At 36.1% G+C, this 18,875-nt stretch overlaps 4 protein-coding genes across 12 annotated transcripts in view; 2 read left to right on the top strand and 2 right to left on the bottom strand.

Annotated features, from left to right (window-relative positions):
* Positions 1 to 95: 95 nt before the first annotated feature.
* cfap298 (cilia and flagella associated protein 298) lies at positions 96 to 3,552 on the bottom strand. 4 transcript variants are annotated; one of them, XM_058789901.1, is made up of 8 exons: positions 3,447 to 3,552; positions 2,410 to 2,569; positions 2,011 to 2,178; positions 1,865 to 1,932; positions 1,615 to 1,773; positions 1,046 to 1,177; positions 817 to 912; positions 96 to 659 (listed from the first exon to the last, which is right to left on the bottom strand). In XM_058789901.1, the coding sequence occupies exons 2-8, from the start codon at positions 2,546 to 2,548 to the stop codon at positions 549 to 551; spliced, it is 873 nt and encodes a 290-aa protein (XP_058645884.1). In that variant the 5' UTR covers positions 2,549 to 2,569; positions 3,447 to 3,552; the 3' UTR covers positions 96 to 548. The 4 variants fall into 4 exon arrangements, with proteins under 4 accessions (XP_058645884.1, XP_058645886.1, XP_058645882.1 ...); XM_058789903.1 differs by lacking the exon at positions 3,447 to 3,552 and adding an exon at positions 3,357 to 3,375; XM_058789899.1 differs by lacking the exon at positions 3,447 to 3,552 and adding an exon at positions 2,888 to 3,011.
* Positions 3,504 to 10,023, top strand: si:dkey-18a10.3 (heat shock factor protein 1). The gene is made up of 12 exons (XM_058789897.1): positions 3,504 to 3,738; positions 4,929 to 5,037; positions 5,125 to 5,255; positions 5,390 to 5,505; positions 6,181 to 6,256; positions 6,355 to 6,416; positions 6,521 to 6,635; positions 6,780 to 6,868; positions 7,054 to 7,194; positions 8,743 to 8,839; positions 8,959 to 9,067; positions 9,195 to 10,023. The coding sequence occupies exons 1-12, from the start codon at positions 3,646 to 3,648 to the stop codon at positions 9,359 to 9,361; spliced, it is 1,305 nt and encodes a 434-aa protein (XP_058645880.1). The 5' UTR covers positions 3,504 to 3,645; the 3' UTR covers positions 9,362 to 10,023.
* Positions 10,024 to 10,111: 88 nt separating this feature from the next.
* il2rga (interleukin 2 receptor, gamma a) lies at positions 10,112 to 14,965 on the top strand. Its single transcript, XM_058789898.1, has 8 exons — positions 10,112 to 10,295; positions 11,077 to 11,158; positions 11,242 to 11,423; positions 11,509 to 11,648; positions 12,377 to 12,545; positions 13,525 to 13,621; positions 13,725 to 13,821; positions 13,909 to 14,965. The coding sequence occupies exons 1-8, from the start codon at positions 10,223 to 10,225 to the stop codon at positions 14,155 to 14,157; spliced, it is 1,089 nt and encodes a 362-aa protein (XP_058645881.1). The 5' UTR covers positions 10,112 to 10,222; the 3' UTR covers positions 14,158 to 14,965.
* Positions 14,966 to 15,005: 40 nt separating this feature from the next.
* Positions 15,006 to 18,875, bottom strand: part of ryr1a (ryanodine receptor 1a (skeletal)) — a 49,667-nt gene continuing 45,797 nt past the window's right edge. For 4 of the 6 annotated variants that reach the window (XM_058789890.1, XM_058789892.1, XM_058789891.1 and 1 more), the window contains 10 exons: positions 17,356 to 17,398; positions 17,131 to 17,267; positions 16,846 to 16,906; positions 16,592 to 16,738; positions 16,379 to 16,513; positions 16,056 to 16,212; positions 15,842 to 15,906; positions 15,658 to 15,758; positions 15,517 to 15,568; positions 15,007 to 15,440 (listed from right to left, as the gene is read on the bottom strand). In XM_058789890.1, the coding sequence (XP_058645873.1) occupies positions 15,345 to 15,440; positions 15,517 to 15,568; positions 15,658 to 15,758; positions 15,842 to 15,906; positions 16,056 to 16,212; positions 16,379 to 16,513; positions 16,592 to 16,738; positions 16,846 to 16,906; positions 17,131 to 17,267; positions 17,356 to 17,398 (994 nt within the window). In that variant the 3' untranslated portion in view covers positions 15,007 to 15,344. Of the gene's footprint in view, positions 15,441 to 15,516; positions 15,569 to 15,657; positions 15,759 to 15,841; positions 15,907 to 16,055; positions 16,213 to 16,378; positions 16,514 to 16,591; positions 16,739 to 16,845; positions 16,907 to 17,130; positions 17,268 to 17,355; positions 17,399 to 18,875 lie in introns of those variants that run through there. The other 2 variants (XM_058789894.1, XM_058789895.1) reach the window with 2 other exon arrangements.

Below are 18,875 nucleotides of genomic sequence, written 5' to 3'. Positions count from 1 at the left end.
ATATGTGGTATTGAAATCAATTCAAATTGAGAAGACTGGTAATTTTTTTAAATTAAAATGTATTATATTTAAAAGTGAAATCATAAAATGAAAATAAAGTGAACAAACAGAATGTACTTTTATTACACAACATCACACTCAACTTTTCCAGTGAAACCACACCTCCCGATACTGTAACCTCTCTTTTGCCTTAAGGATACCAAAATGTTCTGTAATTCCTTCTCAACGCTCTCCAAATGAACTCTGCGGTGCCACAGAGATCACTTAGAGCTGCAAGGCAACATCCTGTCTTTAAACAGCATCAAGTTTCAATTGAATAACTGCCAGAAGCACAGACAAAGAGAGGAAAGGTGTTGCATCCTTCTGCCAATGAATCAGAGCAGAGAAATCTGATGTCTCATACTTTGCATTTACAAACAGTCACATAAATACCTTTCATATGTAACGAAGGCACCAAATTGCATAAAAACAGCAGCAGTAGAGTCTAGAGATCTCTGATTTGCCAAATGGAAAGTAACTGTAGATCAGCTGTGATTTTCTTTGTTCATCTATCTTGGGCCCCATTTGATATTTGCGAGTCCCTGGAACTGTCTTTTTAGGGCCTGTCTGTCTGACCAATCCGACTGAAGATACGAGTCATTATCTGTCTCTTCTAGTTTCTATAAGCAAGAACAAAACAGACCAAACATTGATGAATGCCCTAAAATAATAGAAATATATATAGATGTATTTTAACTATTCAAATAAAACTATATATAACATGCAATAAGAATATAAAATTAAATCAAAAGAGCTAGTTAGTTAGAGGCCACTCACTTTTAGTTCTTCCTGCCTCTTGTAATAATGCAGCATCATCTTTTTTTGTTCCTCTTCATTCACTAGTGGTTCTCGCGCTGGTGCACCTTGGCCTCTCTAAAATGAATGTGCAAACTTTTCATTAGGTCAAATCATCTATATGGAAAATCAGGCCCAATGAAATTCTTCGAAGTGTAAACACCAGATTAAGGTCACAAAAATAAAACTGAAATTCACACCAAACACTTACTTTCTGAATTTTCACAATCATTTTTGTTTTCTCATTTTTCCCAACATAATCCTGCAGCTTTTTGCCCCTCTGCAGTTCTTTAGACGCCCACCACAGCTGAGCCTCTTCTTCTGGGATCACCAGTAATGAGGCCTGCAGAGGAGAGCCTTCATATCAGTATTACAGCTTTGGTTATGTCCATCAAACAAATAAAGTACATTGTATTGGTTTGTTTTATTATTAAGCAATGTGCATGTAGTTATTTAAAGGGATATTCTATCTGAAAATTTAAATTCTGTCATTTCCTCAGCCTCATGTCGTTCCAATCCTGTATGACTTTATTTCTTCTGCATAGCACAAACGAAGATATTTAAAAGAATGTCAGAAAGCAAACAACATCGGAGCCCACAGACTTAAAAAAAAAAAAAAAACAACACACACACACATTTCTTAAAATATCACCTTCTTTGTTCCACAGAAGGTAAGAGGTCATACAAGGTTTGGAACGACATGAGGGTTACTAAACGATGACAGAATTTTAATTTAGGGTTGAGTATTCCTTTAAGAAAGGCAGAAAATATCTCAATTACCTGTGTTCCAGTAAGATCCTCTTGATTTTCAAACTCCATCCTTATTGGATCATGTGGAGGCAGCCCCATTGGATAAACTATCATCACAGCTCCTCGCAACTGGTCCAAAGCCTCTTTGACCAAATCCATGGTAACACAGACATTCGCTTCCACTTGTTTCTTTAGAAGAAAATACATATCACAAAACATATCAAAAGGGTAACAACATATTAAGGTTTAGAAGTATTCTATATTAGAATTAGCTTCATACTTTTGAGATTAAAGCTTTGGCTTCCTCCACTGTTTTCCTTAAAACTTCTTTCATCTTCTTGTTTGGAGCTAAATGGAAAGTCAAAGTTTAGTTATAGCAATTCATCGGGCAATTCAAAATGTAAACTTTAAATGTGACAGGACTACCATGTCCATTTCGACGTCCGAGCTCATCCTTCTTAAACTCAGCACCACCGCTGGGAATACAACGGTCTTCCCATTCATCCTTTAGTTTGAGCTCCATGATCTGATCATCGGTCAGGCCTTGCATATTAGGTGGAAGAGAGACACCATGATCTGCCAGCTCTGGAATTTCTATGGAGACATAAATAAAAGTGATACCAGTTTTTAATGCGATAATATGAAATCAAACGTTTCACACTTGTTTTTGCACTTGTCTCTATTAACGTAACTGCCACTTACAGAAGAATACATGCATTTTAGGGTATGAACCACTAGATCAGTGGAACTCGTCTGTCAAGAACATAAGCCAGTAACGTTAGAGCCCAAAGAATGTGATAAGCATACATAACATCATTGTCATACCAGAGCAGATCCTGTCCACTTTTAATCTTCCATTATAGATGGGGCTGACCTGCTGGGTCAGTGTCTCAATCGAGACATCCACTGTAGTATTGAAGAGAAACTGAGTCTCATCTCCTCGTTTGACGTGCAGCTGAACCATCTCCTACCTGCTGAATTTGTCCTGTGCAGGAATATAATAGATCTGGGATTTTAAGATAAAGTAGATATATAACCACCGGACAACAGCAACAACAGAGAAGTGTTGAGAAAACTTTTTTGCGTCCCGCGACTAGCGCCTCACTGTGTTTGCGTTTGTTGCCATGACACCCAACAACGCGCTCAACGAATATTCTGGCATGCTGTGCGAGCGGGCAGCATAACATATGAATTTGAGGCGGTAACATCGTGAAATTGATAATATAGGCAATAGGCAAAATTAACTCAATGAATAATGATTTTCAAATAACTTCCACTATCTAATTATCCAAATTATACTCACTCTTGATTCAGTAAATGAAGTGGAACACGGATACATGCAGTAACAGTAGAGATACTATTTCCACCGGAAGTGGGTTATTCAAAATAAAAGCTTCTTCAAACGCTGTCTAAAATAACGTGAACTTATTCTTCACTTTTTTCCTAGTTTACTACATTAATTTTAAACACATTTGTTAGTTTGTAACATGCACACAGTCGGATACGCATTCAATGATATCAAATACATGCATGATAAATATTACATAAAGTATGTACAAGAAGACACAAGATCAAGGTACTCACTGGCTAATGGTTAAGGATTAATGACTACTAATAAACCAAAGCATGTAATAACACAATTCTGCAAAACCGTGCTGTTTTAAATATCATTAAAATAAAAGAGTCTTTATTACTAGTATTGTCTCACAATACAAATGTAAGTATTTTTGCTTTTTCCCATATTACCGACAGGAAAAACTATCAGAGATTACCTTTATATAGCAAAAGTCAATTTATTTAAAGCGAGTGACTATGTAAAACAGGAAAAATACAAGTAGGCTACTTTAGCATAACACACTTACGTATACTATGGGGAGCCGTGTTCAGGATTGGTGGATAGAGGGACAGGGGGGTGTGTCGCAGCAGGGAAATTCACGTGTAGCTCAACCTGGGACTAGTTTATTTACCTCCTCACGGCCGGCTGATCTAGAGCAGTGTGACGAGCTTTATCTTCATGAAAGTCAGTGAAGCTTTCTTCACCTCTGTTTTGAAACAGAAGAGATGAAACACAGCCACTGCGTCCCAGCTTTTGTCAGCAAACTTTGGACACTTGTAGAGGCTCCGTCAAAGAACGACCTGATCTGCTGGAGCCAAGTGAGTATTTTATGCAAAATGCAGATTTTATATATTTTAACTGTTGTTCGTGTGAGGTAATTATTATATAGTAGTTCTTTTTTATTACGTGTCTTGAGTAGGAATTGTACAAACAACAACCAGTCCAATCAAAATAAGTTAACTCTTCAGAATAATAAACTCTAAATAATTTCTTATAATTCATTTAACATTGCTCAGTTTATCTGCTAAAAAGGTGTTTATCCTCAAATGCCTTATTAGTAATACGTTTTAATGCGCTGTCTGACCCATTTTACAAAACAGATCCACGTGTACTGCGCTGCTGCAGGTGGAGGCAGCTCGCTATTGGTCCGCTGTCCGTCCAATGGGTGCTCAGTATATTATTAGAACGTACTACCCAATGCAGCGCTCTGAACTTATGAGTCATGTGACAGAATGAGATGGAATGTTACAGAACATTGCGTGATAAACATCCAAAAATACAAATAACATTTAATTGAAAAGAAATCCTTCTTTAAATCCTTATTATATTGAAGATTCTTATATACATTTAAGTTAAATACATTAGTGTTCGAATTGAATAAAGCAAAGTATTGAATTGATCGCTATAATTTTTTATTTAATTTGAATTAATTTCTGGATATCAACTTTTTATATTATTTATATGCTTTTTTATAAATGTGAATGTATTAACATTTATTTGCCTTTAATTTGTTGTTTTATTAACACGACTCCTCCTAGTGGTAAAGATTATATTAGGCTATGTAAACACAATAATAATTATTAATAATGACATTAAATATATTTTGTAGAATAATTAATTGAATTGAATTAAGTAGCTTTATTGTCATTGCAAGCAGAGCAAACAACGAAATTTTTAAAGCATCTTTATTGGTGTAATTAATATTCACCATCCATTTATCTAAAGTATTGCTTTACTAATCTTTTACTGTTATTTTTCTTTAAGAAGCATTTGCAACACATATTTTTTCAACAAAAACATATTTAACGTTAAAAGAGGTAAAGTGCAAAAGTAGTAAACCCAGAAAGCAAATTCGAATGATTCTAGACACCTGCAGTAATATGTGCAAGTGCTTTTTAAGTACAAATAGCATTTCCTGCCAGACCGGAATGGGCTTTTCTTTAGAAACAGTTTGACATATATCAAGTGATGTAAGTCAAACCACATCTTCCTGTTTCCACCCTATTAGGATGGCTGCAGTTTTCTTGTCCAGGATGAACAGCGGTTCAGCAAGGAAGTCCTGCCTCTTTACTTCAAACATAGCAACATGACCAGCTTTGTGCGCCAGCTCAACATGTGTACGTGTTCAGCCAATGATAAGATATACAGCATATAGATATACAGCATCATTTTCTAATTCTCCTTTGTCTGACATCCACCTACAGATGGCTTCCACAAAGTGGTACACATGGACACTGGCTTGCCTAAAGCTGACAACCAGGTTAATTGTGTCGAGTTTCAGCACGAGAACTTCCGGAGAGCTCAACCTCATCTGTTGGGCCTCATCCACAGGAAGGTGAAGCTGATCAGCTTCATCATACAGTGCTTGTGCAGAAGCAAAGCACTCACACACAGTTGCTAACCCTCAGATTCTCTCGTGTAGAGATGTGTGTGTAAATATCTGTATTGTATATGTGATTTCATGACTAGGTTTCAGTTAGCCGTGGAGTTGAAGAGGGAGGGCAGGTGTCTCAGGTACTCATTCAGGTTAGTCATGTCAGAGGCTGGCAAGACTCCTCAGACCTCAAACTCGTGGCTTTGTGCAGGTGAGCTTTTCTCCATGACATATACACTATTCATCAGTGTAAAGCTACAATTCAGCTTTGTTTATGCACTTAAGAGTGGACGTCAGTGGAACTGTCAATTAGTGCTTATTTCTTAATATTTCTTAATCACTTCAAATACCATTCAAAAAGATTTTATAAATATTACTTGTATTCACCTAGGCTGTATCTATGTGAACAAAAATACAGTAAAAACAGTAATATTATGAAATATTATTACAATTTAAAATAACTGTTTTCTACTTTAAAACATTTTAAAATGTAATTTATTCCTGTGATGGCAAAGTTGAATTTTCAGCAGCCATTGCTCCAGTATTCAGTGTCATGTGATCCTTCAGAAATCATTCTAATACGCTGATTTGCTGCTCAAATTTCTTTTTAATATCAGTGTTGAAAAAAAGTTGTGCCGATTTTTTTTGATGAATACAAGTTCTAAAGAACAACATTTATTTGAAATAGAAATCATTATAAATGTCTTTACTGTCACTTTTGATCTTTTTAATGCATCCTTGCTGAATAAAAGTAATAATTTCTTTCTAAAAAATCCATACATACTAACAGCAAACTTTTGAATGGTACTATTAGATCAATGCTAATAGCATTTAAATATTAAATTCTCTGCCATGACTAAATCTTTTAACCGTTTCTTTCCTGAAGGGATAATGAGAGCTTGTGGAGAGAACTGGACTCATTAAAACAGAACTATCAGCATCAGCACAAAATCATACGCAAGGTAAATGGAACTCATTTGTAAACTATAAATAACACATTTTATGTATATAATAATATATACTTTTTTGATAATCACTATCCTATGTCACTCTTTTTCAGATTATAAAGTTCATCATCAACATCGTTCAGTCAAATGGGATAAAAGGTTGCAAAAGAAGACTGTAAGTTTGTTCACCAAAATGTTCTCATGGTCAGCGAGAAATGTGATTGTTTGCATTTTCAGCTATCTCTTCTCACATCACATTTCCTTTCTCCACCCTAACAGCCCCATGATCGACAATTCTGGGGAGTTTCAGTCCGCACCGAAATATGCCCGTTCCTTCAGTATGAATCCCACCCTTACCACTTCCCCCCTCCAAGAGATCCCTTCATTGCAAGAGGTTCCTGCTAAAATCTTAGTGTGATCTAATTTTGGTCTAAGTTTGAATTCTTGACTTTATCTAACATGATGCTGTTTAGTTATAAAAGGAGCTTGATTTCGGTCATGTTGAAAGTAAGTGTCATCACTGTGGGTTTCTGAGCAGCTGGATGCGTCACCGGCTGATGTGTACTCACATGGCATGATCCTCTCTGACATCACCCACCTACTGGATCCCACACCTGAGCCTAGCAGGTAAGACAGCAACAGCACACCTGTAGTCTTCATCTTCTACAGGACTCGTATTTTGTATTATTATAATATTCAGAGGTTTTGAAAAATACTTCTTTGCTGGGTTAAAAAAAAAAAAGGAACTGAAAGTACTTTTTAGGGTTTCACAGTCTAGTTTTCTGGTTTCATTTGTGTTTTTGGTTTTACAGAGAGCCAGTAACACAAAGCTTCCCTGCAACTCAAACCACATTTTTATCTTCAACCTCCCCTACTCTTCCCTCCATGGAGCTGGCGTTGACTTTGCTAGATGACCCAGCTGCCCAGGAGTCTGAGGAAATACCCTCTGAAAGGTCAGATAGCAAACTGATAATGTGTGCCATTTTCTTTTATAATTATAACAGATCTCTGTTCTGTTTTATCAATAACTCTGTGCAGTATTTCATAGGGCTGCACAATAAAATAATTGCAATTTAAAATGCAATTTTCCAGATTTGTTGTGCTTATTTTTAGGGCTGAACAATTTGGTCACATATTGTGATTATATATCAATATGACAATGAAAAAAATATTATTATTAGTAGTAGTAGTAGTAGTAAAAAAAGGAGAATGAAAGAAAAGAAAAAACTTTTACTTTAAAGGGATACTCCACCCCAAAATGAAAATTTTGTCATTAATCACTTACCCCCATGTCGTTCCAAACCCGTAAAAGCTTTGTTCGTCTTCAGAACACAAATTTAAGATATTTTAGATGAAAACCGGGAGGCTTGTGACTGTCCCATTGACTGCATAGTAAATCGCACTGTCAAGGTCCAGAAAAGTATGAAAGATGTCGTCAAAGCAGTCCAAAATAAAGTCGATATTTTGGGGGTTTTTTGCGCACAAAAAGTGTTCTCGTCGCATCAGAAAATTCAGATTGCACGTCTGATGCCAGATGGACTGTTTTGATGACATCTTTCATACTTTTATATATCTTAAATTGTGTTCCGAAGACGAATGAAGCTTTTACGGGTTTGGAACAATGGGGTTAAGTGATTAATGACAAAATTTTCATTTTGGGGTAGAGTATCCCTTTAAGACTATTTCACTCTAAAATAAATAAATAAATAAATACAATAAAAATTCTAAAAACTATAAACAACTGTAAAATTACAATAATAATATTTGTGACCCTGGACCAAAAACAACAGTCTTAAGTAGCACGGGTATATTTGTAGCAATAGCCAACAATACATTGTATCGGTCAGAATGACAGATTTTTCTTTTATGCCAAAAATTATTGGGATATTAAGTGAAGATCATGTTCCATGAAGATATTTTGTAAATTTACCACCATAAATATCAAAACTTAATTTTTGATTAGTAATATGCGTTGCTAAGGACTTAATATGGATAACTTTAAAGGCAATTTTCAGATTTTCAAATAGTTGTATCTCAACTATCCATACATCAATGGAAAGCTTATTTATTCAGCTTTTTTGGGTGATGTATAATCATCTCAATTTCAAAATATTGACCCTTATGACTGGTTTTGTGGCCCATTATACAAATGAGCTTTATTTTGGTGGAAAACTGCAGGGATAAAGCTTCTCCTTTGTTGGCAACCTGCTTCTCATTAAAAGTCTAGTGAAATGTTTGGCATGTTGCATTTTCAAGCAACCCAATCTAACTGCACTTGCAGAGATGAAGATTGTGTGAAGTGACATTGACTGCAAACCAAGTTTCCCCGAGACACTGAAAACACTGTTATCCTGAGCAGCTTGTGTATAAATGAACACAGTGCCGTGCTTCACTCTAAAACACACGGCACATGTATTTATTTTTGCTATTTGATGATCACACTAAGCCATTTTGATTAAATGTTCAGCCCTAATATTTCACTCTTCTTCTCTTGAGAACAGAAATGATGTGTCTGATCCACTGGCGCTAATTGACTCCAGTTTAGCAGCGATCCGCTCATGCTCTCCACCCTCACCAGACCTGGACAATTTCAGCAAGGTCTGACTTAGACTTCTTTGAAAAAAAACCCAACAACACGCATGCTATTACAAACCACACTGCTTAAAGTTAACAAGCTTTTGTATAATCTGACGTGTTTGATTTCATGTTCATGATAGATCCTTAGTCCTAGCTGCCACATCTCTGCTGTTAAAGACTCAAACACAAACACCGAGAGCAAACAGAGAAGCCAGAATGAAGCCGATGCGCTACCTCACACCGACACAGGTAAACACATATACGCCCACGCTTCCCTCTCACACACCGTCCCGAACCCACACATGTATCACCTGCACAAACCACATGAATTCAGAATTTGCACTTCTGGTTTGTTCACTATATTGTGTTTGTGCAGTTACACAGCAGCAGAGCCTGCAACAAAATGCAGACCCGGAGCAGGAGTGCTACGATAGTGGAGAGTATTCGGATATCTTACCATCCCTTCTGCAGCTGGTGCAGGAAGCATCTAGCCTCTCCTTCAGTAACACTACACTGCCTTTAGAGCTCTCTTTTGTCATGTAAAACTGTAATGCATTTGATATTGTGCTGTGCTGTTTGATAGTAAAAAGTGGTATCTAAAAGACAATAGTTGATAGTTCTGCCGTTTAATGAAAGGCTCAGCATCATTATGCGGCAATTTGATATATGTCAATTGTTAATGATGTAAATCATATACATTTTCCATCATGTAATGCAATAGACCAAAATGACGGAAAGCACTTTGAATGATCTGTCAGTGTTTTTTTTTTAATTCGGTAAATGATGGATACAATATATATATATATATATTAGTAGCACTAAAACATTGAAAATGTTCACAAAAAAGTAAAGTAATATTAATTCATCATAGCATCTCCCACATGATGCAATATATATAATTCATAAACAGTTTGTTTAATAGTTCATCTTCTTTAATAGTAAATTTCTCCACTGAAATAAATATATGGTTGCCAACTATATGATAGCATATTAGTTTTGAGACAAAAGATTGTTTACAATGATTTCTGATGTGAATCAGTTATTTTGCTGTACTTGATTGTTATATATTGTCTAAATGAAGGCCAGAATATAGGCTATACGTTTATTCCTTAAACATATTAGTATAGTTTATTTTAGGTTTTTGATATGTGTGTTTTCATGTAAAAGTGAATTACGTAAAAGCAAAATAAAATGTTCTAAAATTTTTAATGCCTACTCTCTTTCATACACAAATTTAGCATTCAGTTATTTCATAACAGGCATCAGCAGAATGTGGCTTCTCTTGAACAGGAAATCTCACAAACACACACACACACGTCAGCCCACACAGAGCAGATACATTTAGGTTAGAACAGGGAAGACAGAAACAGACCTAAACAAGTGCGTTATGTGATCCTGTCCAAGATGACATTACTTTTAGTTGGTCTTTTCCTTGGGAACATTCCTTCATTTGCATTTTCTGCATCATCCCAGCCAAGTGAGTATTTTACAACTACACTATTCTGAAATGTAATGTATTTTTTTCCATATTATTTTGATTTTACATTATGTTGCCTGTACAAAACACATCATACCTAGTATTAAAAAACAAAAGGTTTACAGAAGTAATTTCTAAACTATTACAACAAAACGGGGTATGGTTTGTTGCCTTTTTATTCATTTCTTCCCCTTTTTGTGGTTTTCTATGTTCTATAAAACTACGGAAGTATGTGGTTCTACAACAGTTAAGATGTTAAAATCTATTATGTTAACATATATAGGCCCTAAAAAGTCTGGCGATGGCGATTATTTCATCAGCAGCCGTGACCCATTACATACTCAGGAAATTGTGAAATTTTTCAGCAACCTGTCGCTGAAGAGTTGAAATGTTCAGATGCTTGCTTTCCAAAATGGCTTCTCTGTGGCCATGATGCGCACACGCAACCAAAAACAACTTTGACACAACTTGAGTTTACAACACTTTCAGTTCAGTTTTTCCATATAATGACAATCTAAATTTTCAAAAAAATTATGTAAAACTGATTTAATTTGAATCAGTATGACTGTATAAAATTGTGGTTTTGACTGAAAATGTACATATTTCCTGTATGTATATGTTTCTTTCCAGTCCTCACAGGCTGAGCATCCTCTACTGACAAACTACATGCATTACAAGCTGCAATACTGTGCCATTTATATACTACATAATTCATTAGAATGAAAAATAAAATAAAGTGCATTTAAGTGTTAACTATATTGTTTTTCTCTTCTTTACCCAGAAATTAACTGCCTTATCATAAATCTGGAGTATGTTAATTGCACATGGACTGAGCAAGTGCACAATTACAGTTTCAAGAGCATGTGCGTATGTTAAACAAAATAGAAAACCTGCATTTTTGGATGAAAGTTTCAGAACTGACAACAGCATGTGTTTTCTTTCTTAGGTTTACTCATGCAGAAATTCTGGATTGTCCAAACTATCTCAGGATTGATGGAACACGGAACATTAACGTGGGCTGCGTGTTCCCCTGTGAAAAAGCACAACGGTTTAATACGTTAAAAACATGGCTGTACAGTGACAATGGCAGTTTGGTGACAGAGCAGGAACATAATCTGAAAGCATATGGTATTAAAAATGATTCAAATTTATTATGACTTGACAATAATTGTATGGAAATGACCGGTTGATGGATTGATACTTTTTATATCAGTGAAGCTTTACCCTCCGGTCAACCTGTCTGTGGTGGAGAAAACAGACACTGAACTGTGGCTGTACTGGAATATTACAAAGAACGACAGAGAGTGCACTGAGAGTGAAGTTCGTCACAGGACGGACAACAATGCCTGGAAGGTATGAAATTTGTTTTATGAAACTAAACATTGGCCACATTTGAAACACATGGACATTAAATATTAATTTCATATGGCCTCTAATGGCTTAATGATTTATTATGAGAAACATGTACTGAAACTGAAATCACATCAAAATAAATGTACAAAAGTGGTTTTATATAATGCTTTGTTTTGTTTTATATAATTTATATAAAGTGTCTAATGTTTTTTAAATTAAATAAAAATCCAATTAATTTTAAAATTTAATTAATTAATTTTGCATTGTGATCCTTAAATAGTCTTCAATGTCCTCTAATGATTCTTGGTCTAAATATGCCTGACAAGATTTTTTTTTTTGGTATTTAGACCAAAAAAATTTGGTATTTTTTCTGTAAATTGTGGTAAAATGTATGATAGTCACTATTTTTTGCTCAGAAAAAAAAAAAAAAAAAAAACAGGACACATTCTTATGTACGAAAAGAATTTAAAGCTGTACTAAACTATTATTTAATACCTTCAGTGGAAATTCCAAAAATAATAATAGAGCAATTAGCATTTAAAAAAAAGAAATTGTTACTATGTCATATGTTATATCTTGTTGGAGCTGCTTATTAAATGGTAAAGTGATTTGCTGGGATAAAAGAGAAAGTCCCAGTGCTTGACGACCATATAAATTGTCACTGTAATGCATTCTCACCTTGTGGACAACCAAAACAAAACGCCAAAGTTTACATCTCTCTTCCGTAGAACACCACTCCAGGCCACAGGACCTCCTTCAGTTTGCCTTTTCCCTCAAATAAACGCTATGAGTTCCAGGTCAGGGCTCGAATAGAGTCATCCTGCGGAGAGTCCAAGTTTTGGAGCGACTGGAGTGAGCCTGTCTACTGGGGATATTTAAAGACAAACAACACCACAGGTAACTTATATTATCCGTATTACAAGTCTCTCAGTGCTTTATCTGCCTAGTGTGCTGCAATTTAAAAATACAAAAAGCTGCAGACAAACTGTCACAGCTGCAAGCGCATTATAAACATAAGTAACGTTACATCGAACGCGAAAATATTGCGTAACGGCTTGCCTGTGCGCGCTCTCACACTCGCGACGCTATTATCATATTTTCCGTGATGCTTCACCAGACTAGATGTTTAAAAAAAAGTGAGGAATCTGTCATAAAATCTTTCCACAACCAGTTTCACAGTTGATGATTAATATACATGACCTACTAAGTTAGATCTAATGAGATGTTAGTGTTCAGTGATTAGAGGCGTAGTCTCTTACTGTAACTTCACTTAAATAATCCTAATATATTCCTTATTTTTAACTTAATATTTGTGCCATTCCTTCCTGTTACAAATATAAAAACTGATATCTACTTGTTTACCCATAACTAGATAAGGTATATTCAAAGAAAATGACTTAGGCTACTTCCGCGTTGCAAAATAAGGTGCACAAGGCCTGTACCAATACCCACACTTGCAGTCTTTGTACTTGACAACTTGTTGACTTGCATTATGCTCTATATAGTGTGGTAAAAATTAATAAAGTATTTGCACATTTTGATTTTCAGTACTTCAGAATGTCTGTTCAGTAGTGCCATATGACACAGTTTAGCAATTGTGATGCTTGTTATAATGTTGAAAACCTTTTACAAAATACACATAAAAGATGCCTCAAAAACCGCTCAGAAGTGCATTAAGGGCACTGAAATTAGGCATTTTTTCATACCTGGGACAATCTTCCTATCAAGTGCAAAGTCTCAAGAGACCAAGACTGCAAGTGTGGGTAGTGTTACAGGCCCGCTGTCAGTTAAACAATTAAGCAACTTTTCTTTTTAACTGTCCTTAACCATAAACGTGTCATATTGAAAAAACAATTATGGCAACTCTTTTCCCCAGATCCGGTTAACATGTCTGTGATGTCACTGGTGCTGTGTACAGCGGGAGCCACAGTAATTCTTGTCATGCTGTCCTGCTTGCTCGTCCATAGTGAGAGGTTTGAATCTGTTTTTGTCCTTTAATCATTTCAGTAAAATTCTCTTTACCTTTTAATGCAATAGTGTTTTGTTTATGCTAATTTAATATTCAACTTTCCTTAGGTTAAGAATCATTTTAATACCAGTGGTACCAAATGCAGGACGAAATGTAAGCAATTACCTTGCAGCCCTTTTTGACAATTATGATGGCAATGTTGAGGTAAGTAACAGTTTTTATTTTATCAATCATATGCCATCCTTTAATCCATAGTGGTGAATGTGAGATGCAAACTTTTTTGTCATGCAGAAATGGCTGTCCATGCCTAAAGACTTGGAGAACGGCTTCAAACCCAATTTCACAGAGCGTGCCTGTCCTGTGCGTGAGTACAGGATAGTGTCCCAGTCCAGCACTGACAGCGAAAGCATCCTCTCAAACCCAACAGACCTGTCGCCAGATTACCAGTGCATGCATAGCTACTCATCAGCCTCCACCATACCTGGATCTTCTGAAACCATACAAACCGAAGATCTACCGCAAGTGGATAATGCAGTCTAAGTCTTCGTCTTAACGTGAGGCAATTAAAATTGAGAGTTTAGACAGTAGTGTCTTTGAAATTCAGTTTTGAAACTAGAATCCTGAAAAGAAAAACATTTGCATGTGAAAAGGGGGCTTTGAATGGGTTATATGATGAATTCCAGTCAAATCCAGTATTTGTATTTTTTTTTTTTTTAAATACCTTTCTGCACTTTTTTTTTTTTTAATCAACTCAGAACAAGGAATGATAACATTTAATTGTTTCTTTTTCTTATGTTTAAGCAGGGTAATGTAGTTAATGTTACTGAAATTCTAGAATCTAATGTGTACTTTTGGGAAATCCCATCACCTACCAACCGATGTATTATCTGATTATTTAGCAGAGTGCTATTTGTGATTCATGCTGCCAGCAATTTTTAATGTAGCAGCAGAAGTTTCACTTCGACTAGGCCAGTTGCTCTGAAATTTGACTTTTAGATTTGGTTTTTCTTGCCATATGTATCATATCTTTATCATACCATATCGTAAAAGGCCCTAAAAAGGCACTTGAAATCTTAAAATGAAACAACATTGGTAGCAAATGTATCTTGATTAATTGTCTATTCATTGTGTTTTTATCAGGATTTATTTTTGCACTTTTAGCATTTTGCTCATCTGTAGTACTCTGATAAAATCTTTGAACAACATTCAACATACTTTTGAGACATTTAACATTTAGAATGTGAATTTTTAAAGATTTTAAGTCGAATATATGTTTAAAGACAAATATGATGCTTCAAGAATGTAATGCTTTTACAATCTCTGAATAAAAAGATTCAACTTTTCACAATGTCTGTGATGACTACTTGGATATTTTGATAAAATCATTTTATTTTTTCACAGTAGGTTTTGAGCTGATCTTGAAGTGGGATGCTTAACACAAACTGCAAGAACATCAAATACATTAACATTTTAAAATTTATGAAATAAAGACACTAAAGAATCATTAGAATAGGTCTTAGGCACATGAACATTTTAAATGAGCAGATACTTAAAAATTACCCCAAAACACTCACTATGAATAAATAGCATGCATTATGAGTGTATATTAGTATAATGATCTGGTATTGTGCAAGTGTATATTTCTTTGTAAAATTTTATATAAAACATGGATTGTCACAAATCTCATACTAGCTTTGTTAAAGGCTACATATAAAACAGAAAAGCGTTTATCCAAGCTGGTCTTCATATTGTTTTCTGAAGCAGTCTCCAGCAGGGAAGAAATCCCAGGATCTCTCCTGGTACATCTTCCACACGTATGATTCCTGTCACACATAGACGTCTGTTATATTTAGATCGCTTTTTATGTTTATCAGTTATGAACATTTTGACATGTCTTACCTGCCCAGTGTGCTCAGTTTCATCCTTGTTGATTAAGTACATCAGGAAGAACCTAGTGAAGAGAGAAACATTATTTTGATTTATCTGAAGATTAACAGATTGTATAACATCAGAAAGGTGGCATAAAACCAAATCGCTCACATGTAATTGGCCAGGTTGTGTTCTTCAAGCGTATGCGTCTCAAAGCCATGTGGTGTTGTATCAAAGTAATCACTCCCAATACCACATATAAAGCATTTGGTCTGGAGAAGCAATGCAAAGCGTAAAATCAGACACAAACATAATGTGTATTTTTTTTTTTATCAAACAGTAAAGATCTCAGTACCTCCATGTCTTCTTTGACCTGCTCTTGCTGGTCTCTCAGCTCACCAAAAGCATCAATGATCAGACCTGTGCAGACAAACATGCAGTGAATTGCAGTGCAGTGTTTTCAATCTAATCCAAAAAATGAAATCTCAAAACCAGTCATAAATCTCAGAAATGTAAGGTTTAATGTGGTAGATTTGCCGGGCGAAGCTGAATAAAAACACGAGTCTCACCTTGAATGATGGCCAGCAGGATGACGATGACAAAGAAGAAGAAGGTGATGTCAAAAACCACCCGATAGAGTTCATACTCATCCCCTGCTGGGTCCTCAATCTCGTCTCCTATGCCTCCACCTGCCCGCACACCCACGTACATGTGGAACAGATAACACTGTCAAGAGAAAGAGAGAGATTTGTTGGATTACACAGCAGGTGTTTGGTTAGGGAAGAACTGCAGAAAAAAGTGCGCAACCACCAACAAAACGAAAAGGCATTATTAGAGAACAAGAATAAAAGACAATTTAACACCAATAATGTTGTATAACGCAGTGACCAACCGTCATCATGTCGTCACACTTCATGTCCGGCTCGTCCTCATCCTCACTCTTATTGTAGAACTTCCTGAAGAAGTTAAAGGCCACCACAGTGTAGAGGTACACAACCACAGCCAGCAAACCCACAGTCATCATCAGCTGAAACAACCCAACAGAGTCAACCGGTGTATAAGTACAGATTTTCAGAAACAGTTTGAGTTTTTGAACCGACTGTACCTGTTTTCCATTGTGTGTGACCGAGGAAAGAATTGTACGCAGGGTCTTGACACCCATTGCGATGTCCAGCAGGTGACAAGCAAAGAAGAAATTGTTGTAATGTCCAAGAAGTGACATAACCGTGTACCAAACCAGGTAGAGGAAAGTCTGTAAATAAAGAACACTTTAGTACACTTGACTAGAACTGTGCTTTGCAAAGTCTGTGATTTTAGAAAATACCATAGATTTTAATACCTGAAAAAAAAAAGACTTACATTGTCTGTAAACACAACTCCAAATTTCCAGATCTGATACTTGATGTCAATGGAAGTGAGCCTGAAAAATAATATGGAAGGAAAATCTAATACTTGATCTCATATGCTTTGACCAACAGTTTAGTTTTAGGGATTATCTGTTTGGCTGAATGATAGCAGACAGGAGGAGCAACATTTTTGCAATTCTGTTTGGTGCCACTAGTGGCAAAGTAATAACACATAACCTAAATGTAATATCTTAAAATGTCACAGAATGATATGTCACTTGTAATGAATTTTTAATACCATGCAAGCATAGAGTTGTCTGGCTCTTCGGGTTTCTTGTCTGTCTGTTGTTTGCTGACATCCAGCGATGCCAGATCCATACCCAGCAGCTCTGCAATTCGCTCACGACCATAAATATCTCCGTATTTATCCAGAACCTTGCCAAAGGAAACGAGAACCACACGGCTTCATAAACACACTCATTTTAAAGCTACACACCAATGAACAGGAAGAATATCGGTTTACCTTTCGCTTAACAAATTTGTCCCAGTAGTTGTTGGGAAAGGAGCTAAAGCAATGATAAAAAGTTTTAATTACAATTTTTCCAAGGAAGAATATGACCACAATTGGCTATGTCTGCTAATGAACACTTACTAGTCTATTAAGGAGGCATAAATTAGGGACCACATACAGTGCTGCTTAATAATACAAATAATACATATTTTCTTTGTCATTTATTTATTGAGAAAAATGATCCAGTGTTACATATCTGTGCGTTGCAAAAGTATGTGAATCTTTGCTTTCAGTATCTGGTGTCACTCCCTTTTGCTGCAGTAACTGAAGGTAAAGTTCCTTGTAAATGCTGATCAGTCCTGCACAATAACATGTAGGAGTTTTAGCCCATTCCTTTGTGCAGAACCACTTAAACTCTGTGATGTTGGTGGGTTTCCACCTATGAACTGCTTGCTTAGGTCCTTCCACAACATTTTAATTGGATTAAGGTCTGGACTTGGACTCAGCCATTCCAAAACATTAACTTTGTTCTTCTTTAACCATTTAATTGGTAGAATGACTTGTGTGCTTGGGGTTGTTGTCTTGCTGCATGACCCACGTTCTCTTGAGACTCTGTTCTTAAACAGATGTCCTGACGTTTTCCTTTAGAATTTGCTGGTATAATTCAGAATTCATTGTTCCATCGGTGATGGCAGGCTGTCCTGGCCAAGACGCAGCAAAACAGGCCCAAGCCATGATACTACCACCACCATGTTTCACAGATGGGATAAGTTTCTTAAGCTGGAATGCAGTGTGTTCTTTTCTCTGAACATAATAGCTTCTAATTTAAACCAGTAAGTTCTATTTTGGTTTCATCCATCCATTAAACCTTTCTCCAATAGTCCTCTGGCTTGTCCACATGATCTTTAGCAAGCAATTTTCTTTTTGGAGAACAGTGGCTTTCTTCTTGCAAATCTGCCATGCACAGCATGGTTGCTCAGTGTTCTCCTGATGGTGGACTCATGAACATTAAAATTAGCCAATGTGAGAAAGGCCTTTAGTTGCTTAGAAGTTAACCTGGGAACTTTTGCAACCTCGCAGACTATTACACGTTCTGCTTTGGAGTGATCTTTGTTGGTTGACCACTTCTCGGGAAGGTAACAGTGGCCTTGAATTTCCTCCATTTGTACACAATCTGTCTGACTGTGGATTTGTGGAGTCTAAACTTTTTAAGAGATGGTTTTGTAACCTTTTCTAGCCTGATGAGCAACATCAACTCTTTTTCCGAGGTTCTCAGTGATCTCCTTTGTTCATGACATGATTCACTTCCACAAACATGATCAGACTTTGACAGATCCCTGTTCTTTGAATAAAACAGGTCAAGTACTGACATTTGATAGTCATTGCACTGACTGAAAACACCTCTGCACAGATGGACTCTAATTTCACCTTAATCCAAGAGATTCACATACTTTTGTCACTCACAGATAATGCAACATTGGATCATTTTCCTGAATGAATAAATGACAAAGAAAATATTTTTGACTCATTTG

This window comes from Onychostoma macrolepis, chromosome 10, assembly GCF_012432095.1.
Source record: "Onychostoma macrolepis isolate SWU-2019 chromosome 10, ASM1243209v1, whole genome shotgun sequence".
Taxonomy (NCBI): Eukaryota; Metazoa; Chordata; class Actinopteri; order Cypriniformes; family Cyprinidae; genus Onychostoma; species Onychostoma macrolepis.
The sequence above is the reverse complement of the archived record's forward strand: the minus strand, read 5'-3'. Positions and strand labels throughout refer to the sequence as shown.